We start from the raw sequence: 26,371 nt of genomic DNA on the forward strand, positions 1-26,371 counted from the left end.
TTTCAAGTAAAATTAGTTTTTAGATTTCATCAGCTAAGCAAATTTTAAAAACCCTCTAATTAAAAAGGAGTCAGAAAGGTGATTCCCCTGAGATCATATATCTTTCCACCTGCAGGAAATATTTAAACTTTTTATCCTTCCTTCCTCAAGGGCATCAGTTTCCTGTAGATTTTTCTTCAGTTTAAATATTCGGTTCTTTTTAAGGCTACAGAAAAGTGTAAACTTCCTTTTCTTTTTTTTTTTTTTTTTTCCCCCCATTTTGGAGCGGGGGGGGGAGGAGGGGGAGGAATTTTTAGCATATGTTTCCAGATTAAAAAGGAAAAAAAAAAAAAAAAAAAAAGGATCAGTAATAATAGGCAGGTACTTTTAAATAAAATATATTAATGCCATCTGTTTGTTTTGTAATAACCCTCCTTATTTCAGATTTGTCCTAGTCCAGAGTACCACCAGGTAGATTCTTAGGTAGTTTAAATCCATATAAAATCAAGAAATCATAACTAATCTGTAACAACAGAGTATTCAATTTAGACTCCTGCAGTAAAAAATACTTATTTACTGGAAGGTCTTAAATAGAGTCTGCCCGGAGAAGATTCATCCTCATTGTTTCCACTAGGCTTATTTGTGAATATCTCTTCTCCCATTCCCCAACACTGACCTCAAACAGCCATAATGTCAGCCTTGATACGCTGACAGAGTTTCTCCTGTGTCGGATAATGTGAAAGTTTTCAAAACTCTTTGCTCTCCTATCCAACAGATCTCCTTTCTAAGATTTTGAACTGAACAGAAAAGAAAGTATCATAACCTTTTTAAGAAATATACATGGGAATGGGCACGTCTGTTTGAAATCTCAGTGCTGTGGCTGTTTGCAAACACATTTAGATAGACAAGCATTTAGCTTATTGATAGCCTGTTTTCACTTTAGTGGACATATCTGGTCTGGTATTGTTGTTTAGGGCTTAGTCATAAGCCTAGTTAATTCTTTCTCTATTAATGAAAAAATAAATGTCAGATTATTTTCTCTTCCTATTAACTCCATGCCTATTCCTGCCAAGAACTGTAAACTTTGATACAAACCTATTTCCTTCATTGTTGACTCTTTGGAACACAGCACAAAACCGAGTGCTTTGGGTGCTGTCTGTGGCATTTACTCCCATCCTGTCACCACCATGGAAATACAAGTCATGGTTAGCAAATAGTCACAATGCAGTCATCAAACAAGAGGAAACACCTGGATCCAAGCACAGCCGGCAAGGAAACACGTACTGCTTGCCTATTCCAGAGAAACGCTCAGAGGCTTTGTGATCACAAAGCAGTTGCAAGGAAACCCTATTTCTAACAGCATCCTTATGGGAAAAGTGCCAGCTGTCATGTACTTGAGAACTGATCTCTCCAGAGGGAGCACCCTGCCCATCACACACAGTATGGCCACATGCCACATCTGTGCTTTTCACGTTCTAAAGTTTGTCTGTGTTCCTATGTTGGCATGCAGAGGAGGGCAGCTGCCAGGAAGGTGGGAGTCACATCATACCACAGTGGTGCTTTCAGCTGTCAGAGCTTCAGGAGGTCCTGAGCAGGAATAAAAACTAGAGTCTGAAATACTTCACTGAGAGAGGGAGACATGTATGTTTATATAACTGTCTTTCAAGAGCAGCCAGTTGATCTTTTTGCTTCTTCATTGTTTTCTCTCCAAGGAGAGAATTGTTTCTCTTCAAGATAATCAGAATGTCCTCTCTCCATTTTCACTTGACACACCCTTCCTTATTAGTGGGGATTTAACAACATTCCTTATCAGAACATCAGTTTGTGTTGCAGCCTTTCTTGACCCTTTAACTGCTCAGTTCCTCTTTTCTTGGGCCCACATCTCAGCTTTTCCAGTATTTGTTTCCTTTCTTATATTGCTTGATACATCATTTTCTGTTTGCTTCAGCTCCTTCTGGAGACAGCAGCAAACTTCTCTACTTTTTTTTCTTTTATTTTCCTTTGACTTTACAATCATTTTTTCTCTCTCTCTTTCTTGTTTACTGCTATGAGTTGAGTGCCAGCTGATGATGAAGTTGACTGCAGATACAATTATGATGCCTATATATCCATCATTTTTTTCATCATTGTTTTCAAGGTCATGTCTAGTTAACTCTTATTTTGAATTGAATTTATGAGCACAGATGAACCCATGACTGTGAAGAGCAAAGGGACCTGGGGGTGTTGGTCGGTGCTCAGCTGAACATGAACCAACACTGTGCCCAGGTGGCTGAGAAGACATTGAGGCCCTGGAACGTGTCCAGAGAAAGGCAACAAAACTGGTGAGGGGTCTGGAGCACAAGTCTTATGAGGAACAACTCAGGGAGCTGGGATTGTTTAGCCTGGAGACGAGGAGGCTCAGGGGAGACCTCACTGCACTCTACAACTTCCTGAAGGGAGGTTGTGATGAGGAGGGGTTTGGCCTCTTCTGCCAGGCAACAAACAGGACCTGAGGAAATGGCCACAAGTTGTATCAGATGAGGTTTAGACTGGACGTAAGAAGGAACTTTATCTCTCAGAGAGTGGTCAGGCACTGGAATGGCTGCCCAGGGAGGTGGTGGAGTCGCCACCACTGGCAGTGCTCAAGAGGCATCTGGACAGGGAGCTAGGAGATATGGTTGAGTGGTTTTCTGTAGGTAGGGTAAAGGGAGGACGGTTGGACTAGAAGATCTTGTAGGTCCCTTCCAACCTTGTGATTCTATAATTCTATGAATCTATGAGTTTCACTGTGCTGATGTGACAAGACAAGCATTGGAAACTTGCTGAAGGCTGAACTATGTTGTACAGGATCTGCATCCACTCAAGCTTATTGTTATCAGTCATTTTAGTTTATTTTGTTTTAAAGATCATATCTACTTTTCTTGCTCAGTCTGGTAGATTTCTAAGAAAAAAGTGTTAGAACAGCTTAAGAATTTAGTTTTCAATGACTGAAAAGACTTGTAAGTGAAGAGCTGCAATCTCAAAAGAAGATAGAAAACAGTCCTATTGACGAATAAGATGCCTGTGGAATTTTTAGCAAGAATATGATACCTGAGAAAATAGCAAAATGCTTCCACGATGTAACATATCTGAATGTGAGGCACATGGTTACCAGCAAAAGTAGATTGGAATGCAAGCACTTAGCATGGTCTCTTCATTCTTTCTCATTTATGGCCATTTCCTTCCTTTCTTTCTTCACATTAATTTACATTTATTCCCATTTCCATCTCCATCTGTATCTACTTTCCTTCAAGATTTTAGGTCCCTGAACTTGCATTGCGTTCCTTCTTTATTTCTCTCTTTTACTCTTAACCTTAAATGATCCTTTTCTAGCTGTTTCTAGTTATTTATCCTTCCGAAAGTACGGGGAAGTCCAGAAATTATTTTATCTATCTTGTTACTTTTATTCATGAGGACACTGGGAAAACAGACAACTTATTCACAGATGTCCAGTGGATATCTCAGCAGAAAAATACAGTCCTTGCAACTGCAACTTCAAGTCAGTCAGTCACACATTGGGTGTTTCATGGTACTGAGCTCACTGCTCTTCTTTAAGGAACAGTGAAGACCTTGCATGTTTTCCTGTGAAGGACATCTGGGAGCTCAGAGTACTTCCAAAGGAGCTTGTATCTGAAGAAACACTGTAACACAATTTCACAATATGGGGTCTGTGATTCTTTGTGGGTAAAGACAGTAATGTCAGTGATTTACAATACTGCTCTTCAGAAAACCAGTTGAGCCCCAGGGCTGCCAAATTAGATTAAGGTACAATGAAAAACTCTTGAAGTAAGGTCATGTGGTTTTCCTCTGCGTGAGTCAGAACATCACTTGAGAGGCTCCAGCTATTCAAAAACTTGCCTGCTTTTCTTTCTCTGCAAGCTAAGACGATGCTGCCAACTCCTGCAACTTAATTATGGCAATTTGATGTTTTACTTAAAGACCGGTTCCTACTGGCATTTGACCATGTGAGAAATTTGACTTCCACTTAAAGAATAATGAAGATTCTAACCATCAAATTGAAGAAATAAGCACTCGGTAGGGTTCCAAATGCACACCAGTGGCGCACAAAAAGAAGGAGAAGAAGAAGCATTCTTTGTTGAATATTAAACAAACATCTGCCAGAATAATTTTTGGTGTAGTTGGGTTTGCCTTAGGAAAATCTCATGTTGGCTTCATATAATGGAACTGAAAGGACATCAGTTTCAAGTTTTGTTCATAATTCTGGGAATAGATTGTGAATGGGACAATGATATTTCATCCCTATTTTTATATTTTAAAGAAGCAGTTTTAGTAATTCTAATGAAAAAATATGAACACATTTTGTTACTATTATTGAGAACTTTCAAAGAAACCATAGAATCATAGAATCACGGAAGGGCTTAAGTTGGTGGGAACCTTAAATATCACCTATTTCCTACTCTCTGCCGTGGGCAGGGCTGCCCCCCACCAGCTCAGGCTGCCCAGCCTGGCCTTGAGTGCCTCCAGGGATGGGGTACCACAGCTTCTCTGGGCAGCTGTGCCAGAGCCTCATGGCCCTTTGAGTAAAGAATTTCCTCCTAAATATGCTAAATCTCCCTTTTTTAAAATATAAAGCCATTTACCTATGTTCTATTACTATCAGCTCCTGTAAAATAAGTCAACACCCCTCCTGCCTGTAAACTCCCCTCAAGTACTGGAAGGCCACAGTGAGATCTTGTCATGGTTGACAGATCTCCCCACAGCATTCTTTTCTCCAGATCAAGCCCCTCTTTGCAGGTGAGGTGCTCCTGCCCTTTGAGCAACTTCGTGGCCCTTCTCTGGACCTAATCCAACGTCTCTGCATCTTTCTTGTTCTGGGGGTCCCATGTCTGGACTTAGTACTCAGATGGGGCCTCACAAGGACAGATTAGAGTAGTAGAGGGGACAGTCATCTCCTTTGCCAATGTTCTTGATGCAGCCTGAGATAGAGCTGACCCTCTGTACTGACTGCATAAAATATATTCCACTGGGAAATTATCTTCAGAAAATATAGTGTCCTAAATTGAAAGTAACTTCATTATCTGTTACAGAGACACTTTATACACTCAATTACACAATTTTAGATTTTCTCATTACAAAAGATCCATCAGTGTAGACTCCTCTTTATAAAAGATGTAGTTTTCTCTCTGTGACTTTTTGCCAAGATAATGTTCAGAAAGAGACAAAGCAGCTTTTTGTAGAGCTCACTGAAATGAAAGAGATTTGGGCAGGTGGCAGAGCTGAATAAGCAAGAGAAATAGGTGATTTTGCATGTTTCTAATATTTACAGTTTTTGCAACCACAGCTAAACAAGGCTGTATTTTGTGGTGTCAGGACTTCACCTTGCAAAGAAGCAGAGGGTATAGGTTCAGGTGAAGTGAAACTAGTGTAGCTCAGGACTTACACTGAGAAAGCTTGTATACACAAGGTGAACTGCTGCATCAGTGCTGTGAAGGCATTCCCATTGCCTTACAAATGCAAATGTAGCACTGATGAGCAACCATCAGCCAGACTGTTTCACAGGGTGGCTGCTCTCAGCCTACCTAAGATGACCTGAAGAAAATTACTTGAATGCAGCTATTTTGCACTGAACTTCTGCTAGAGGCACAGACTAACAGGACGGCAAAGTGTCTCAGTGGACTAGAAAGAGATGAGATATATGGTTGTTGCAAGTTAGTAAAATTCTGTGGAAGTTAGCAGCTTCCTTAGCATTTTCCTATGGGACCTGTTTTAAGCAGGCTGTGGGAGAGTTGAAAAAATCAAGACAGGGAGGTCTATGCATACAGATTTTTGGAGTGACAGAGCATAGGGAGAAAATGGGAAGTAAGATTAATAGGTTTGCTGGTTTGACTGAGTAATTGCCAAACTTAGGGATGATCACAGTGTGTGTAGACTGTTCAAAGAGGACAACCTTTACTCTTGACAGGAGAAGAGGCTCAGCTAAATTGTGTGCTGTTCTTCCTCACCCTTCCAAGAGGAAAAATTTCAAGTAATATCAAAGAGAATAGCTTATTGGCTCTAATAGCAATAGCGGCTTCTGACAGCTTCATGATGTTGGTTATGCACTATGCGGCATAGTGAATATTTTAATAAAAACAGAGTTTGCTATTTGAAATCATGCAAGGATTTGGTGAAATATTTTATTTCTCTTCCTGATTGCTGGCAATAATAGACTGAGTTAGAGGTTAAAGAGTTAATTAATTGATAATAACTCTTCTCATTCCCACTGTATTTCCTACCAAGTCAGAATAAAAATACCTGAATAAGCAGGATAAGAGAGACACTTTCATCTCTGGAGGTCTTGAGAGATAAAAATTTGCAGTCTCAAGTTCTGTTAAGTCAGATTCACAATTGTTTCAATATTATTTAATATCTTTTAAAATGAATTAAGTGTGGTTTTATCACTTGGAAAGCTATAAGGGCCTCAAATTTCTAATGTCACTAGAAAGCTGATAAATTTATGTGCTTATGAAGTCTGTTGGATGGAAGGCAGTTAAATGCTCTTTTGGTAGCATTTTAAGTGTTCATGGCTCTCAGCCACAGCTGGAGTTCCCCCAAGACCTTACCTGAGCCTGCCTTTTGCTACTGCAGTCTGCCTGTTACAGCGCTGAAGGTCAAGTTACTGGAAGCTGGCATTCAAAGTACTGCATTAACCGCCAGTTGAGACTAATCAGAGCAATTTAAGTGTACTGAAACAGATTAAAGATTTTGTGGACATCCTTTTTGCAGATTCTTCTCTTTTTCTGCTTTGTTTTTAATCTTGTACATGTCAGATGTATCAAACGATTTCCTTTTTTTTTTTTTTTTCCCAGTAAAGTAATTCAAGAAGGGTAGAAAACGTGAGGAGGACCTTTGCATATTCCTTTTACATTTCTTTCCACACGATAGGAAGACACATCCCCAAACTCTGATGGCACTGGAGTTCTACTCTCAGGTTCACACTTAAAACTTTCTAGTGAGAACCTAATAAAAAAGAGGTGTCCAGGAAAAGGTGTACTCCCTTGTGTGAGAGCAGATACACAGGCAGATCCAACCAGGGAACCACACAGCTGGCAGTGTTACTGCAGGTGCTGACAGGGAGCACACAGAGTGCAGAGAAATGTGGTATGTATGGCTGGGAATCTTGTAGTTTGCCATAATAAACCTGCTTCTTCACCAGAAATGTCTTCAGCCTGTGGCACATTTGCAATCTGAATATCATAATACATATTTGTGTTTGCATCTATATATACAGACCTTTGGCTTCTTCTGAAGTATTCTTATGCACACCCATCTGGCTCTCATGCATGCTTAATTCACACTGTATTTTTGCAATTAACACTCCTTCAGCCTTCAGCTTCTCCCCATCTCCTCCTACAGCTTCTTTTCACCTCAGCTGTATGGATGGAGGTCCCCTACAAGCCGGCAGAAATCATTCCACTCCCATCTGTGGCTCTGTCCCTTTACAGCCTGGGTTTGTGACAGCCTTACTGCATTTCTGCTTCGCAAGGTAGACACAGCTGTGGCACATTTGTGGATTCTTCCATCTGTTACAATCTGTTTCTTTGTCCATCTCTCTGTCACTGCAGAGTCATTTTCCTCCCCAGCTTTGCAGGAAGGCTTAGGATGCAGTTTCAAGTTGCAGCAAAACTAATCTAATAATAAGCTGCTGCTGAAAAAGGCAGTCCTGATACTCTCTTCCCCCATCTGTGCCCATCTCTCTTGAAGTGGGAACTGTTCTAAGAAGCTCTTATTTATTTATTTATTTATTTATTTATTTATTTATTTATTTTCCCCAGATGAATTTTCCATACCTGATTTATGATGTAGTAGCACAATAGCTCTGTCTGATGTGAAGGGGGTGGTGGGAACCTTAGAGGATGGAAGGCAGGAAAGGTGAGTTTGCCCCTTTTTGTTCATAGCTTGCACACTGATCTGCTGCAGTGTGAAATGGCTGTCTGGAAGCAAGAAGTAGGGAGATAAGAGACCGGCTGCAGAGGTCATCAGTTCTTCCTGCTTGGTGGCTGCCAAGGAAGAAAGTACCAAGTGATATGGGAGACCTTAAGAAAACTGTAAGAGGGATTGGGAAGAAGAAGCTTAACTTCCTTCACTATCAAAAAGCATTCTAAAATAACTTAAGTGTTTGTTGTTTGTTTGGTTGGTTTTGTGCATGATTTTTAGTAATTTTTCATTTCTGCTCCAAAGAAAAGGAAAAAGGATGAAAATGTAGGATTACTGGAATTCACTGCAGTTTATTGAAACCCCAGCCTAAACAGAATGTAGGCTGTACAATCAATTGAAGTAGGAATTTATACAGATTTTACTGATGTATAAGCAATAATAATATGATTCAAAATAAAGTTTATAAATTTTCAGATGTATTTCTACTAGTAGATGACAAATGTATTAATATGTAAAAAATGTAGTAAATGTACAAAGAAGCTTTTTGGTTTTTAAATACATTTTGCAATAGACAACTGAGGGTTTAACATACCTTTCCTTTGTTGCAGTTCAAGAGCATACTGCCTTTTGTACAGAATAATTCAGATTAATCTTAATTAATGCATTAAAGAGCCTTTCAAAGGAAAGCCATTACACTTAGTACCAACTTTTGAAATAGGATTAAAGCAATTGCTTCAGTCGCAAAAAATGTGAACGTATCTTGATTGTAAATTAACTGCTGTGTTAAATAGCTTCATTGTCTGCCTGTGTGCCACTCCATGAGGGCTCACGTGCTTTCAGTTCTAATTAAGGAAACTAATTTTAGTCTCGTAGAAGTATAAATTCCCCGAGACAAACAGTGAGAGGTAGAATTACGATATGCTAGTTATTATGCTCTTTGAAAAAGAGCCATCAAAGAACTAATCTTCTGTCACATGAAATTCATTATGCTCATATGTGAAACATATTGTTTGCAGTCTTTATGCAAGCAGTATCCTCTTACACTAAACAACTTTCATGAACACTTATGTAAAATAATATTTTATTCTGTTATTTTCTGATAGAAACTGATAAAACATTCATATGATGTTATATTAATGACAGCATTATAGCATAGATGTGGGGAAAAAACTCCATCTCATCTGTGTCAGCGTGACCTGTTGTTCTGCTGGAAGTGTGAAGCATGAGTTAGGGAAGTTGTGTGGTTTTTACTGAAGAAGCAGCCAGCTTTGGCATTTATTTCTGGGTTAGCGAACAGGATGCCTTACATTCCTTTAAGGCCCAAATTTAACCAAAACAGTGGATAAGAATCGCTTGGGCGTAACCACCTTCCTTGGCTGACATTCTTTAGCACATTGTATAGAAAACCAACTGTATGGGTTTATTTAAGGGACCTACCTTTTCCTTTTATGACACACTCTCAAAGGATGACATCAGTGAGAAAAGGAGTAGCTTTTATAAAGGAAGCAGGATTCCTGAAAGGGAAAAACATACTCATCATTCCAAATTGTTCTAAAGGTCAGCAGTTATACCACTACTACACTCAACCTCCGCTAAGACAATACTGTCTTCTTGCTGCTAATCTGTAGCTCACATTGCTGCAGAGTTATTGAAAATATGTGGAGCAGTTGGTGTGGGTCCAGAGGAGGCCATGAAGTTGCTCACAGGTCTGGAGCACCTCTTTTATGGATAAAGGCTGAGGGAATTAGGCTTGTTCAGCCTGGAGAGATTGCATTGCAGACTTGTAGTACTTAAAAGGAGCTTGTAAGCAGGAGGAGGAACTGACTTTTTATGTGATCTGGTAGTGATAGGACATGGAAGAATTAATTTAAACTAAAAGAGAGGAGGAAATTCATTACTCAGAGAGCACTGAGGCCCTGGCACAGCTGCCCAGAGAAGCTGCAGTGCCCCATCCCTGGAGGTACTCAAGGCCAGGTTGGATGGGGCCCTGGGCAGCCTGAGCTGGTGGAGGGCAGCCAGCCCACGGCAGAGAGTAGGAACTTGATGATGTTTGATGTCTCCTCTGACCTAAGCCATTCTGTGATTCTATGACAAGGACAAAATTAAACAGCAAAGAAGCTGTGTTCTGCTCATTAAAAGATCTCATACATTTTCAGATTCATTATATCTAACTCATCGTGTTATTCTGAGATGACTTTTAAGGCGAGCTAGTTAATGTGGGGATGGGAATGTTTGGTAGAATTTCTATTTTCTTTAGCAATAAAATCTGTTCAGCAGCATTACTCTGTGTTTATTTTAAAGCATCTCATATGGGAAATGTTCCTTTACTGACATTATGGAACTACATTATACCAAGTTATAATTCCTATATACTGTGGTGATTTCTTTAGGAAGTCTATCCATCCTAATTCAGTTTTTCAGCTTTCAGTTTTATAGTAGTAAAACTGCACATTGCTTGTTTCATGGCTAGTTGCTATAGATTAAAGATAGATAGAAGTCATTGTCTGCTTTTATTCTGCTGTGTCTGAGCAAGACAGAAGTTTAAAACATTGTTTTTTTAAAGCTGCCAGTCACAGGGCACCTAGTACTCTCTTACATGCAGACATCATCAGAATTTTAAACTGCTTCTGGTGTAAATCAGACATGGAAATTTATACAAAAGTTTACATTCTCACAGCAGAAACACTGCCATGTTATGTCAGGTGTTATGTCTGCATTATGACAAAATGGGGAAGTAAATGCAAAGAAAGTAAATTCCCTTTGGAATCTTGGCTTTTATGATGAATTATGCTAATGTTGTTTGGTTTTTGTTGTTATTTTGTTTGTTTTGTTGTTGTTTCCTTCCTACCAGTTCCCATCTGACTTGCTTGGGAAAAAGTCTAAGCTGTTCTCACAGTCCTTGCCTACACCACTGCAGAGCTGAATTTGGAACATGAGTATTAATATAGTGCATTCTAAAATAATTGCTTATCCTGGCCTTGGTGACTATTATCCCCATTCTTTCCTGTCTCTGATATAGGTCAGACCAGTGAGTGACCTGATTGCACTTTGGGGCAGTTTGAAGCAGGATGGGTTTTGTCAGCTTTTGTGGCAAAACCATCATGGAGATGCTGCGGAAGAGCCTTGAAAAGGGCCCTATGAGACACAGTCATATAAAACTAAAACACGCAAGCAAGTATATGAGGGCTTGATTTAAGCATTATGTTGATGTTTTAGGTATTTCCAGTGAGGGTGCTGTCATCCCACAACTTACATCCTTTCCTCCCTCACTTCCCAGTGCACAGCATTCCTTTCCCTGCAAGAAGCAGTGCTGCTTTCACCTTGTCCTTAACCAGATTTCAGCTGTCACTGCAGATTAGGATTGTATAAACAGATGTCAATGCTGGTGGTCAGAATATGAATGATATTTACACTGAATGCAGAATAAAATCTCTCATGGCTTTCTCTGACCAGTATGAAACAGATATATATACAAACACAGGATAACCATTTTATACTGGGACAAGTAAACAGAGGGTTTACATGGCCACCAGGGCTATAAAATCACTTTTCCTTCAGACATCTGAATGCTTTAAACCTCAGTGGCACTGAGCCAGGAGCTCTCTTGAGAGTCTGCTGATAAGAAGATGTTATTCACAGGATCTTAAGGGTTGGAAGGGACTTCTTTAGTTCGTAGGGTCCAACTCCCTTCTAAACCTTTAGCAGGTTGCGCAGGAAAATATCTAAGTATGTTTTGAGTATCTCCAGAGAAGGATGCTCCACATCCTGGGGATCTGGGGATACCTCCAGATTTCTATGGACATTAGAGCCACCTGCAAGAAGAAAGAAGATTCAGTGAGCTCAGCAGCTTAATACATGACCTGCTGACTGAACCTACTGGGCTTGCCCCACTTTGGTGAGAGGCCAATGGGGCTGATGGTTTCCTCCCTGCTTGACCTTCTGGCCTGTTGCAGGAAGCCCAGATGTTGGCTGGAGGGACTCAGCTGAAACACTTGGCCATTCAGCTCCTGCAGGAGAAGTCAGGGTGGTGGCAGAGGGACACTGGTCTCCAAGCCCTCAGCACGTCGCTGCTGGCACAGCACTGCATGGGCTGTACACAGGCGTCTGCTGCCCCTGAAAGTCAGCTATAATTCTGTGGGTGAACAGAAATAGAAGCATATAAAAATTTGGCAGGAGTGTGTCTTAGAGAGCTGTTGTGAATGCCTCAGGACTGCATTTATAGTTTTTAATCAAAATCCAGTTGTTACCTGAAAGATGGCCTTTATTTACACCTTTTGGGGTTGATACAGATTTTGGAACTGAAGCCCACGTTAATAGTAAATACAATTACCTCCAAGTCTCCTACTCCAAAAAAGTTATGAAGAGTGAAATACAGCTTTATAGAAAAGGAAGTCAAAGCTATGGAAAATATTTTAATAGTACTGACTGAGAAAAAAAATTCTTTGAAGAACAGGAAAGGAACTTTCCTCTTAAATAACTGGAGATGCAAATTCATCCAGTTAGCAGTACGGTAGGAAATTACCTGAAATACCAATGTGTCTGATATTTTGGAAGTCAGAGCTATTTCCTTTCAAAGGCATATGCTCAACATTATACTTTCAAATGAGATAAAAACATAGTCCCCAGAGCTGAATATGATGCACTCATTCCATGCCCTGGAAGACTGACCTGCACTGTGAGGTAAAACCAAAAGTCATGCCCAAAACCTTTACAAGCCTAAAGTAACATTAAATGGACTGCAAAAAACTAGCTCTAAGTACTATCTGCTTGAACTCTCTAGTCTGTCTTCCCCTCTTCGCTTTCCAAAAAGGCAGTGGGCCTGCATGACACATTCCAGTGTTCCCTACTCAACTCCTGGCTCTACTGGTAGCTTTTTGCTAGCAGAACATTGTAAGAGCACTACGGAAGCCACCTCAGGGGCTCAATTCACTTTTTTGGCATCTGTACCCTGCTTATAAAAGTTAACCAACAAGTTACTTCTGATTTTTATTTCTTCTCACTAATAAAATGTATACAGAGCAATAGGAAAGCAAACAAACAAACAAACAAAAACACCACTGCCTTCTATGGGAATTTTCTTGTTGCTGGATTACAGATCCATGTTCTTATTAATTATTTTCCTGGAAGAAATAATAGAATCATGGAATTGTAGAATTATTTGAGACAACTGAAGGACATCTGATTTAACTTCTCTGCAATAAACAGGGACACCTACAGCTAGATTAGGTTGCTTAGATCCCAGTCCAGCCTGACCTTGAATATCTACAGGGATGGGGCATCCACATCTCTGAGCAGCCTGTGCCTTTGCCTCACCACCTCTATTATAAAATTCTTATATCCTGTCTGAAACCATATTCTCTTGTCTTATCACCACAGAGCCTGCTAAAGTGTCTGTCCTCTTCTATTTTACAGCTGTCTTAGGTACTGAAGGGCAGCTATCAGCTCTCCCCAGAGCCTTCTCTTCTCCAGGCTGAACAGCCCCAGCTCTCCCAGACTGTCCTCATAGGAGAGATGTTCCATCCCATGGATCATTTTAATGGCTCTCTCCTGGACACACTCCAACAAGTCCACACCTCTCCTGTACTGAAGACTCTGTATCTGGATGCAGTAGTCCAGGGGAGACCTCACTAGCAAAATTTCTCAGCTTCTTGGAGCTGAGTAGATGACAACTTGCATCATGACAAGTGTTGTTTAAAAGGAAGTAGGAGTTTCTCTGATACACTATATTTCGTTTTCCAGGATTACAGAGCAGTGGTGCTGCAGTAGGGAACTATTGCAACTGTGAGACCATATGATTTGAGAGAAGATGATAAATGCAAAATAAAGTTCTGCCTGGTGTTACAAAATCACTGTCCTGAAATTTCCTGGGAATGTAGTACAGCCTCTTTTGTCAAGTTCTGTCATGAATCCTACAGGTAGGAGGGAGAAGGGAGGAGGGGCTAATAGTAAACAATTAGCTGTGTAACAATTGCCTAGCAGTGGTGTGAATCAAATGTGCCTTAGCTGCAGGACTTCAGGTTGAGAGAGTGGAAAATCCTAGAAGAATGAAAAATTAAAGGTTGACTCACAAGGAGAGAAGCACTGGGCCTAAGACACCCATTTCTGAAGCCAGTCCAGAGGAAAAAGATTCTGAAGGCCTCACAGAATGCAGAACACATCAGTGATGAATGTCTTGTGTGTGCAAGGGAGAACAAGAAGGTGAAAAGTCATCCCAGAGCAAAAGAAGGTGCTTCCCTCTTTCTTTATCTCTGTGTAAAGCACGAGAAGCCAGGCTGTGGATGAAACCACAGTACAGTTTTTTTTTTGCAGAATAGTCCCTGTGGGAGTGTTGGTTTCTCTTGTTCTGTACAAGAGTGTCCACAAAATGACCATCTCTGCATTGTGGTAATCTATACAGCAGCCTTTTCTTATCTGTGAAAGCATATTTAGTCCTATAAAGTGCATGATACCGTGGTCCCACACTCCACAACATTAATCCTGCCAACCACAACGCAGTTGGCAAAGTTAGAGCTCTAAAATAAAGGATGCTTCCATAGGAGAATCTACATTGGGCAGAGAAAGAAAGATAGTTGGCATTTGAGATTCAAATCTATTTTCCATATCTGAACAAAAAATGAAAAGAAAGCACTATCACATATTTCTTTCTTGATCTATGGCACAATAGGATATCAAGAAACACAAGTTCTCTTTAAAGATAAGAAGGAATGACATTCTGTTACCCTTGAATGGTTTGGCATCTCTGGTGTGAGTATGTGTGGTTTTACCTGTTTTTAAGTAAGTAGAAACTCTGAGGGAAAAAAAACACCTTACATTTTTAAATGAGTCTATCTGACTGACACACTGAAAACGACTCTATTTTCTCAGGGGAAAGGAAAACAGGAACCTTCTTGCTTTAGTTATTATCCCTGAAAACAAAATGCAGCTATATCAAGGGCAGCTTTACTAGGTGGAAACAAGAACAACTCCCAGGGCAAAAATCTCTAGATAAAAGTTGAGCATTAAATGCTAGTGAGTATATTGCATTGTAAAGTCAGTTTATTTTCTAAGACCATTCTAATACCACTGGTATGCATACGATCCACTGAAGTTTAGTAAGTGTTAATTCATGTATTTATAATTTATTTTCAATTTATAATTTACAGCCGATATGAAAAGGTTAATGTATTTCACTGAACATCACAAATTGTCATCAGTACGGAGACTGCCTGATAAAAGGTGAGTTTACTGCCGAAATAAAGATTACTGGCAACAATCAATACAGAAGAAGAGAGAAATACTAGCAGATGATACCTCTGATTTTGCAAAAGTGTGAGAACATCTCTCCCCATACTTTTCCCCCCTGCCCCCCCCCCCTTTTTTTTGGTACACTTTTTGAATGTTAATGTTCAGCTGAAGATGGTTTCAGACAGCCTGCAAGGATACTGATGTATTCAGTGAAGCAGAATCCACAGAAGTGTTGCTGAGGCAGAACTGAAATTATAGCTTCCCTCTAAAGAACTACAGCATTGTCAGATAATTACTTCTAACACACAAATATGATTCTCCTTCCAGTATTTATTTATTTATTTATTTTGAGGGGAAAAAAAGCCAAAAACACAGAGAAACTAAGCCTTTAAAAGGCAGGTTTTGAAGTTAGGTGTTCACCGATGCCTTTGCAGTCCTGATCTTTTATGCTTAGAGACAGAAGAAATGTATGGAAGAATGGAAACTTACAGTACAACTTGTAACTACCTGTAACTGCTGCAGTGGGAAATGGGTCAAATTTCTTCTCAACCAGATCAAGGTATTTTTTTCACAGAAATTGCTTATCTGATTTTCCTTATTTATTTTAAAAACTTACAACTTTTATACTATATGTGCATGATTAATACCATCTAGATACAATTAATCTTACAGAGCAGATACAGGAATAATGACATTAGACTTAAAATTTACAATAATTAAATGAATGTATACCAGTTATGTTGCTGCACATTCTGTTTTCAGAAAGCATGTTACAATTTATCATTTGCTATTTTCATGTCATTTTGAGCTGAAAATGATTTCTTAGAGAAGGGAAACTGGGAGGTGGTGTAAGGATTTGTGACTTAAGGCAAGAAATTGTTTACCCGCTGATTCATATACATTAGAGTCTGTAACGATCTTAACTGTATTACTGCTTTTAAAGGTTTTAGCATGTGTTATTATTTTATTACAACAATAAATTTAAGATATTGTTTGTGGAGAAGACTTCCTGCACTGATGCCTGTGTACCTGTATGCTCTCTTTCTAAAAGAAAAGGGCAGAGAGGAAGGGAAGGAGTCTGTCATGCACATATTTGAAACTACTGCACAGGTTCCTGAACGGTGTGAGTACTTGTCTGTTTCATAGATTCTTGCTTTCAGATTTTCACAGGTAGCATTCATGAAGCTAACAATTACTTCAGCAAACACAGTGAGTAATTCAGTCTTTTAGACTGTCTTTGGCTTTTTTTCTGCATAAATCATCCTCACATGGCTTATGGTATGTGAGGTTTTTTAAAAGGTGAAGTTTCACCTTTATAGGTGAGGTTTCTCCTTCAGCCTTCCATTGAGAATTAAGTAGAAAAGTGTGGTACATCGTAATAGAGATTGTCTAGAGAGAATAAAAAGAACTGATTGTTCTCTAGCTTTGCCTTATTGCTAAAGTTAACCATATCAATTTGCTTTAACAGTGTCAACAGCTGAAAGGCACAACAAGACTGTCATTTATCATACAAAGGGCTGGCAACAAGATGATGAAGACATATATATGCAAAGAAAGCAATGCCAGTTTGATAGCGAGTATTTAGCAAAAAGAAGATAAAATGTAACAATAAAGATAGGTGTTAATATACCCACTTAGAGTGTATAGTGATTGATTGTTGCAAAGTACAGTTCAAAAGTATATAAGGCAAAGTTGAATACAAGGGTTGGGAATATGTAACTTAATTTTTAGCCTCATACCTTTCTGTAATCAAGTTTTGTTTACTTAAAATGTCTGTCACAGCAACTGAGCTGTGAGCACATGGAAATATCTTTGCTCAAATAGTTTGTGTACAGATGTTTGAGCCTGAAGAGACTTGCTATGTGTTTTTGTAGCTAAGGAAGTGAGTAATCAGTGAAACTAGTATGGGTGGTATAGGAAAATCATGCACATGGGCTTGGCACAGTTGTGTGCTTGCTACATTCCATGTGATATTTCATAATGGAAACCCAATTGCTCCACTAACATAGGATACCCAATGTTGTGCATACATTGTGAAGCACCTATCATAGACACAAGACCATATTCTGCCCTTACAGACTACTTCAGTAATTCTCAACTGAATGAGGAAAAGGCAGAGAAAATTCCCAAGGGGTTGACATGGAACAGAGAGAATACTCTGCTTAGCCTTGGTCTTGATGTGATCATTACTTAATTGTAATCTTTATCACTTAAATTTTACAAGACCAAAAGCGTAACTGGGCTAAATAGTAATTAATATGATAGCTTGCTGCAGTAGCAATATATTTGGCCTTGGGTCTAGTTAGCATCATACATCCCCATGACTCAGGAAGGGTTTTTCAAACTGGTCAGGTTTTTCAAACTGGTCATTTCAAAGGCCTTTTTTGTTTTATGTGATCTAGGTAGAACAGTGCTGCAAATGATCTGTCGAGAATCAGTGATAAACAGTTGCTGCTATTCTGTATGGTGCTTTATTCTTAACTTTTTCTTTTTCTTTTAAATTTATTTATTTATTTATTTATTTTTATGTTGCATTTTAATTTGGATATCTTTAATAGTATCTTGAGTTACCACTTCCTCATTGCTTTTGGAAGATGAGGAGCCATTAATGCTAATCAGAGTGATTAGTCTGAAGGTCATTTGCAGAATCTTTGCTCTGTCTCTATTTGTGCCATACTGCAACCACATGAACAGGAACTCTGAAGAGTTTATGAATAGGTATGATAGGAAAATTCAGAAAAAGTGTAAAAATGAAATTACAGCACAATTTGAATATGATTTCTTACAGTCTCTTTGTCTGTGACTTCTCATGAACATACAAGACTTTCACAATAAGAATGTATACATATGTATATTGCTACAAAATGCCATTTATGTTGCATATGGTAATAAGGGGGAGGACAGCTTAAACAACAGAGAAAAAGCCACATTTTATGGTTTATTAATACATATATTATTCTTATAGGTGCATCTCTTGAAATTATTCTTTCCATTGTCCTACCAAGTAAGAATCTTTAAAATTTCCCCAAGGAAATTATTTTATTCTAGAACAGTTTTCAATTACAGTCAACTCTGAGACAAATGCAATGCTGAAATTCCAGAAACACCTTTATTTCTTTAAAAATTTAGTATCTCAGAATGTAAGCTCCACCTCAGGAAGATCCATAATTGAACTACATAATAGATGTGCACATTGGCAAGAAGAAATAATAAGAACCTGATATGAATAGAGTGATGTGAAACTGTGTACTTATTAAACAATGGATTAGCCACATCTGCTAGGAATCCATTATAGAAAGTAACTGAGTGGCACGTCTCTGCTGAAAAAAAAAAAAAAAAAAAAAAAAAAAGGAGTACTTATTTAAATAAAGGATAATCTGTCCTGTCATTTTTATGTTTATCTAAGATGTGAAAAAAAAAAAAGGTCTGCACCTAGAGGAACCCATCAACTCATTTTTAAACAACCTTGAGATTTTTCCTCTCATAGTGTAACTTTCCTCATTTCTCAGTGACTGGAAGAAGCTGATAAACATAGAATCAAGAATATTAGGAAAGACCACTAAAAACATTGAGTCCAATGGCAAACCACTCACCATGTCCCTCACTGCCACAGTTCTTGAACAACCCCAGGGTTGGTGATTCCAACACCTCCATGGGCAGCCTGGACCAGTGCATCACAACTCTCTGAGAACAAATTTTTTGTCAAACTGAACCTCCCCTGGTGCAACTTCAGTCCTATTGCTACTAAATGGGAAAAGGGGCTGACCCTCACCTTACCGCAACCTCCTTTCTGGGAGCTGTAGAGTGTGATATGGTGTCCCCTAAGCCTTCTCTTCTCCAGACTGAGCAATCCCAGTTCCATCAGCCACTTCCCATAAGACCTGTTCTCCAGACCCCTCACAGCTTCATTGCCCTTCTCTGGACACACTCCAGGGCCTCAGTGTCTTTCTTATAGTGAAGACAGTAGTTGAGGTTCTGCCTCACTAGTATCAAGTGCAGTGGGTTCTCCCTATTCCTGCTGACTACACTATTTCTCATACATGGCAGGATGCTACTGGACTTCTTGGAAAGTTCTTTTCTCTCATGTCAGCCTTCAATCAATGCCACAGAGGTGGAATGGAGTTCAGGATGCTTGAGTGATTCTCCTGAAGTTTGCAGTCATTATTATACAATAAAATGCAGATTAATATTATATTGCCATTTCTGTGTGATCCCTAGACAGAGAACATTTTCAATATGAAGGAGTAACTCATGCCTGGCTCTGGGGAAGCTCTGATGACCCAGTTGGCATTGGCTGGCAGGGAGGGATATTTCAGGCTCAGGGCCTCCACTGCTCACCAGCTGCTGCAAACAGGAATAGGGATGTGGTGGATCACACTGTGTTGGCCAAAGCACCAAGGTGCTTCCAGGCCAGACTGATTATCTCTGCCTTTAAATAACACTCAATTAATGTCATTAGTTAATTACATTCTCATTTCAAGTACCTGTGTACTTGTATCACTACAGGCAGTTAAGTGCTATGTTGGTGCTTGGAAAATGGACAACAATCTCATGTTTTAGCTTGCAGTAGAATGGTCCAAACAGGGCAAAGTATGTGGTTATGCCAGGTACCATGGCATTCTGTGGAGACAAGCCACCTGCCACCCTAGACCTTGCAATCATACAGTGTAATGACTGCGCTCAGAAAATTATCTGCAGCCCAAAGCCTAGGAAATACATTCCTTTCGGCTTTGCAATTCCATCTTACCATTTTGCTGCATGTAATCTATAGCATAAGGTTTAGCATTCAGAGTGCGAAAAGCTCTTAAGTGTAAAATTTTTGGACATTCTGCCCATTCCTGTATTCAGTGAATAGCTTTTAATGGTATGAGAACAAGTATTTGGCTCTTCTCTGTATAATCAAGTGCCTACTCAGAGCCTGAAGAAAAATATTGAACTGCATGTGCTTGTTGCTGAGTCATTGATTGCATATATCTTTCTGAAGTCAAGTTTCCTTAAAAACATGGAAAGATGATGTGTGCTGAGACTTATGTGTATTCTCAGCTTGACACTTAGAACCTGCGTACCAAAATCTGGTCTTTCCTGATAGTTGCTGATTATTCATATTCTTCATTTTCTCCCAGAGTTACCTACAGCATTCAGATGACAACTAGAAAAATATTAGGAAAGCATTTCCTAGAACCATCAGATCTGTGAGAGCAAACCTGGGGTACCGCATCTTGAGACTGCAATCTGAGAGAAGAGTATAGTGTATAATGTGTGCAGTTGACAGCAATTCTTAAACAACATGGAAGTCCGTGATGTAGTATGTTTGCTGTAGAGTTTCCTGAAGCCAAATTAGAATCACAGAATCATGAAACCACAGAATCATAGAATCATTGAACCAGTTTGCACTGGAAGGATCCAAAGCCCACTCAGCACCAACCCCATGCTGTGTGCAGGGCTGTCCCCCACCAGCTCAGCTGTCCAGGGCCCCATCCAGCCTGGTCTTGAGTACCTCCAGGGATGGGGCAATGCAGCTTCTCTGGGCAGCTGTGCCAGGGCCTCACTGCTCTCTGAGTAATGAATTTCCTCCTTTCTTTTAGTTTAAATTAATTCCTCCATATCCTGTCACTAACAGATCACATATCTGAAACACGCTTTCAGAAGACCAGATGTTTAAATTTTGGATCTTCCCATCCTTTCAATTGTCAGTTGAAGTTGAATTGAATTGTATCAAGGAATACTAACTGTGCAATTCCAGTATAAATACACTTGACTTTCAAGCCCCCAATTGGAGATCTATCAGCTGCAGTCAGTCTGTCCTGCAACAGGGCATGCAGTTTGCCTCCCACTTGTTGTTTCTGTAGGTAAGCCAATTGAGACGCATGCTCCTTTATCCTTTGCAAGAAAAAAATGTTGTGCCCTAGTCTGAGTGACAAGGTAAAGCAGAGAGGTTACTGCCAGTTCAGGTTCTGGTGACATTTAGCACCAATGGCTGGACTCTGCACTGCCAACAAAGCAATGTGGGATTTCTGTGGGTCTCGTACACATAACACAGAGAGGCAAGCAAAACTGCTGTCTAGTTCTTTTCCATCTCATTTTTCTTCACTAGGAGAAAGTTGCACCGAAGTAAACAAACAAAAGGGCTATTCACATTTAATGTTGCTTCTCCTCTTGCCCCACAGATAACAAAGTGCATCCAAGTGGCTTCTACTATGGCCTCAGCAAACTAATGATGAAAAGGAGGAGACTGTGGGATTATTCGTTTCATCTTCCCTGGATGATGGACGGGGAGATATTCGCTGCCACTTTGGTGCCATCTGGGAACGTGACACCAGATTCTAGCATGACCCTAGAACAGAAAACAACCTTTGCCTTTGTGATTTTATTATTTATTTTCCTGGGAATCCTCATCGTTCGCTGCTTCCGAATTCTCCTTGACCCCTACCGGAGTATGCCAACCTCAACCTGGGCTGATGGACTTGATGGGCTGGAGAAAGGCCAGTTTGATTACGCTCTTGCTTAGAAGCTGAGAATTTTGGAGGGTTATTTAAATAACAAAGTACAATCTCTGGAATGCCTGTTTGTTTTGCTCTTGTGTTTCATTATATCAAATGTTAGGAAATACAACATGCAAGAGTGCACAAAAAAAGATTTTTTTATGTTAAATCTCAAAGCAAGTTAACTTTTTGAAAGTACATTAGTGAATCTCCTCATAGGAAAAAGAGGGGTGTTGCATTAGCAGAATGTTGCTTCAAAACACACTGGAACAATATGTAGTACATGTGAACTCTTTTAACTGAAACAAGCGTTTTCTTCATTAACAAAATGCTGTGGTGGAAAGTGTCTTATAAATGCTGTAAGAACGTGATTTTATGATCTGTATATAGCAAATAAATGAACTCTACTTTCTGTGCTCTGAAGACAAATTGCGAAGTTTTCTGTTTTGTAACTTGAATTTGAGTGCTCTAAAAATCAGGGAAAACCACCTCTGTGGTTTCCCAGGTATTCAACAAGATGCTGTTTCCTAGAATTAGTCATTGACTGTGCTACTTAATTCTACCAAATCACTGACTGCAATCTCTGTTATGAACAAAATATGTAATGATTTTGACCTATGTAATGCCTTTTATGCCAAAACTGATTTCTGCTAAGATAGGTTTTTGAATTGTTCTTACAGTAGCTTATGCAAACAAATTTTGGACTGTGTATTTTAAGTACTCACTCATTCTGCTTATTCTGTGTGGTTGGGTCACATTGCATTGTTTGTGCTTCCTAATTGGATGACTGAAACATCAGCAGGAAGAATCAATGAAAATCCACCCCCCTTCACTCAAAAAGTACCTTTGAAAGTGTTTGTACAATAGCAAAGCATTCCTAGAGGTCACTGTAAATAAAAACATGTGTACACGATTGATCTGGGAAATAGATGTTTAGAAGATGGCATGAGATTTAGTGGAACGGCTTACAGTCCATGTGGATGTTTGCAAGCTCTCTTCAACAGTACTGAAATACTACAGTGGTAGCAACACCTGATGTACTGCCAGAAGGGAAAGGCCACGCTCCCAAAACACACAAATGTTGTGAAAACATCCCTGGTGCTGCCCAGCTTGTGAAAAATTCGTTTCAGTGGGGACAGGAAGCAGCATGCTGCCTGTTTTAAGACAGAACCTTAGATATAACTGTATTACAGTGACTGCAACTGTGACAAGCAGTTGGGAAGTTCTCCCTTTGTGCTTTGGCATGCAGCCTGTAGGCATAGCCAGCCTGTAGCTGGTACAGCTGGGGCTGTGCTGACTCATTTGCACTGAGGCCCTGTCTCTAGCTGTTGCACTTGGAACTATTTATTTCCCTTTGCTTCTCATCCTGTCTGTCAGCTAAAGGTTGCAGCTATTTGTGGCAGGGATAAGTGGGATGGGAGGTGGCTCTGCACAGTGGCTATCACAGTTCACGGGAGGGCAGCAAGAGCTCAGCTCCGTGATGATTTCAAAGAATGAGGAGGGATTGCAATCTGTGGCTGCTGACACACAAGCACAGCTTTGCCCATCTCTGTCACAGAGGCAGCAGCCTATGATACGGCTGTGCAGAAGGGGACAGTGATGCAGCCACACTCTCCAGAAGCCACAGGGTGCTGGCTCTCACTGTTTCTCCACCAGGACCAGGGCACCTAGGTCAGAGCTAATGCAAACTTGCAGACTGTTAACTAAAGGCAGTGACAGGGAGGCATACAAAAAATGTTCCTGTTGTTGTGCCAGTACCCCCTAAAGCAATGTGTTGTCAATATGTATGAAGCTGCAATAACAGCTCCCTGTGACCTGGGATTTCTCTCCTCTATCAGGTTCTTCTTTTATTTTTATTATTATTATTATTTATTTTTGAAGGCACAATAAATTTGAATTAACTTTAAAAGAAAAAAGACTTTTCCTAATCATTACATGCATACTAATCATACGCTGTTGTGGTTTAACTCAACTACAGCTCAGCACCACACAGACGTTCACTCCCTGCTTCTGTCAGGGAGTGAGGGAGAGAATGGGAAAAATAATGTAAAAACTGTGGGTTGATATAGAAACTGTTTACTATCACAAAAGAGGAAGAGAGAAAAAAAATAGTAATGATAAAAATAATAATATATATTTATATGTATTTAAAAAGCACAACACAACTGCTCACCATGCACCGATTGATACCCAGCCAGTTCCCCCCACACAGTGGCCGCCCCCCACATCCAGCTTCCCTCTGAGTTACAGCTTTTCCACAGGACTCCATGTGGCATGGAACAGGAACATCCCTGTGGCCGTTTGGGCCAGCTGTCCCACTTCTGTCCCCTCTCATTTCCCCGTGCCCCCTCAGCCCCTCTCTGCAGACCATACCAGGAACTGGAACGGCCTTGGCTCCATGCAGCTCTGCTTAGCGACAGCTGAAAGGAACGTTGCTGCACTGTCATCACCATCTTACTCCCAAAGCCAAAACACTGCTATGTACCAGACTTGATGAAGAAAACCAACTCTGCCCCCACTGAAGCCAGGACACACACCTGGAGAGGGTGGTGAGGTCTCCGACAAAAGGAATGTAGCCCCATGTTGAAGTGAGGCAATTTGACTCTTGTGTGGAACTTGGAAGCTGTTAGCTGAGGACTATTTTTGGAACTCAGCTTGCCAGCATCTGTGGTATGCTTGGAAGCATTCCAGGGAGATATTTTTGTAAATCACAGGCATAAGTCAGTCTGTTAAAGGGAATTTAATACTACTGGGCAGTCACATCAAGTCAGACTGTGGATGTCGCTAAATTCACTGCAGCAGAGAAAGGAAATTCACACCAGTCCCCTCACCACAGCAGGGAATTTTTCCTTAGCGCTCTCAAAGTCTAGCAGAAGTTTTCTGAAGACATGCTGGCACTTCAGTTTCGTGATTGCTCACTTTTCCTTTCCCTGGAGAAACTGGACCAGACTTTGAATGGAAATATGAGTACTACTCCTCTCGATGAGGCTGTATCTGGCACATTGCTGGGCCTCATAAGAATACAAGTTCACTGTGGAATGATCTGAAATATTAATGAGACTGGAAAGAGAGGATCTGCGTGCTAATGCAGCTGTGCTCAGGCAGTTCTGCAGCTCTGCATCACTCTGCTATAGAATCTTGTTTGTTACACTGGTTTTCATAGGAAATCCTATGCAATTTCTAAAAACTTTTTTCAGTATGAATATTTCCTGATGTCACTCAAGCAAATATAATTGTGTTTTGTAAATTTTTTATGAATACCACATTCATATCAGCTTGTTCAACAAATTATCCAGCTGTAATCACTTTAAACTGAAGGACTGCTGCAGAGAAAGACAGCCAAATAAGGGCAGAAATAAGACTTTATTGGTAGACACCAGGTTTTACTCCAACCAAGACTGTAAGATTTTTATGCCTCAATCATGAGGCATAAAGCAATTTGCTGGCTCAGACGGGGAGCTGAGATGGAAGTCTGTCCTGAGCAATGTGTAGAGGATATGTGTGTGAAAACAGCACTGGCACTGTTTCTCTCCTGCCGTTGGAGGTTTGGGTGAAACTGGTGTGGATGTGAGCTTGCTGAAATTAAATACTGAAAGCCACATCCCTCTGTACTCTGTAAGAGCTGTGCAGAGGTTACCGCTGTGAACTTATGTGCTGCATCCACACAAAAACGTCTGATACTCTAGACCCCAAGAAAAGGAAAGAAGCCAAAAATCTTTAATTTATGGCATGACAGGTTCTGTGGCCATGATCAGAAATGTTTCCAATACAAAACATCGTGTTTTCCTACATCCTAGTTTATTGAAATATATTTAGTATGTAAGTAGCTTCAAATGTCTATTCACACTGTTCCGTCTTGCATGAAAACGAAGCTATTCCGTTCCTGCAATTTATATTCTATTTTCACTGCTTCTGTAGTGCTACAGAATTTCAGAACTATCTTATGCAGCAACATTTTGGAGAGTTTATTTACTTTTTAAAATATATATATATATTTTTGCAGCACTGATATTTCAGGTTGCTATGGCTCCTGTTTTGTATCAGTGCCATGATAGAAGCAGCTGACACTTCACTGCAATTTTTATTCCTCTCCTCTTGGCACACTGACTAATCAGACCCAGTTATGCCCCCAGAGTCTGCATTGTTATCTGCATGGTTTAGCAGGAGCAGAAAGGTGTGAAAAGTTAAGGGCTATTCAAAGCGGAGACAAAAAGCACTTACCACTGGTGCTAAGACAGGATCTGTGAAGCAGGGGGCTTCTTATGTTGAAATCACTGTGTCCTATCAGCAGCACAGTAGAAAGTTTAAGTTTTGTCGGTGGGAATGGTGCTGCAGTTGCCCCCATCTGTTATTCAGACTAGTGCAAGAGCACCAAGGAAGCTGGGATGGAGGATTTGGTGCAGTGCTGGTGTCCTGGCATCTTGATAACCAGTTCCTATAATTCTGTGTTATGGATTTGATTTTCAATGACATGCTCCACTTTCAGAAATCAGTTTAAAATCTTATCCAGTTTCTTTGGGTTGGTATTTAATGTTTAAATGTAGAGAAGTTATATTGAGAACTAGATGCTAATTGTGCAGAGAACTGCTTTACACACAATGAAACCATGGCAAAAGAAATCCAGATGTTTTACGGTCCACTTTGCCAAGTTTCACTTGGGCAAAGAATCACAAAGGCTGGAGTAGGACCATTGCATCTTAGAGCAGGGTACGTTTAATTGCCCCCACTCTGAGTCAGTAGAAAGATTTATACATAGTAACTCCTAATTGTAATTCCTTGTTTGATTCTGG

General features: G+C 40.1%; 1 protein-coding gene and 1 long non-coding RNA gene across 5 annotated transcripts in view; one reads left to right on the forward strand and one right to left on the reverse strand.

Annotated features, from left to right (window-relative positions):
• LOC107306487 (uncharacterized) overlaps positions 1 to 24,231 on the reverse strand; it is a 35,191-nt gene extending 10,960 nt beyond the window's left edge. For 2 of the 4 annotated variants that reach the window (XR_001552137.3, XR_014939485.1), the window contains exons 1-3: positions 24,119 to 24,231; positions 9,313 to 9,389; positions 7,788 to 7,997 (exon numbers count right to left, since the gene is read on the reverse strand). This is a non-coding gene — a long non-coding RNA (uncharacterized LOC107306487). Of the gene's footprint in view, positions 1 to 7,787; positions 7,998 to 9,312; positions 9,390 to 22,306; positions 22,329 to 23,954 lie in introns of those variants that run through there. The other 2 variants (XR_001552138.3, XR_014939484.1) reach the window with 2 other exon arrangements.
• CTXN3 (cortexin 3) lies at positions 21,248 to 22,004 on the forward strand. The gene has a single exon (XM_015849713.3). The coding sequence runs from the start codon at positions 21,314 to 21,316 to the stop codon at positions 21,605 to 21,607; it is 294 nt and encodes a 97-aa protein (XP_015705199.1). The 5' UTR covers positions 21,248 to 21,313; the 3' UTR covers positions 21,608 to 22,004.
• Positions 24,232 to 26,371: the final 2,140 nt, after the last annotated feature.

The sequence above is a fragment of the Coturnix japonica genome, chromosome Z (assembly GCF_054131305.1).
Source record: "Coturnix japonica strain WE chromosome Z, WE-NBRP24, whole genome shotgun sequence".
In the NCBI taxonomy this organism is placed as follows: Eukaryota; Metazoa; Chordata; class Aves; order Galliformes; family Phasianidae; genus Coturnix; species Coturnix japonica.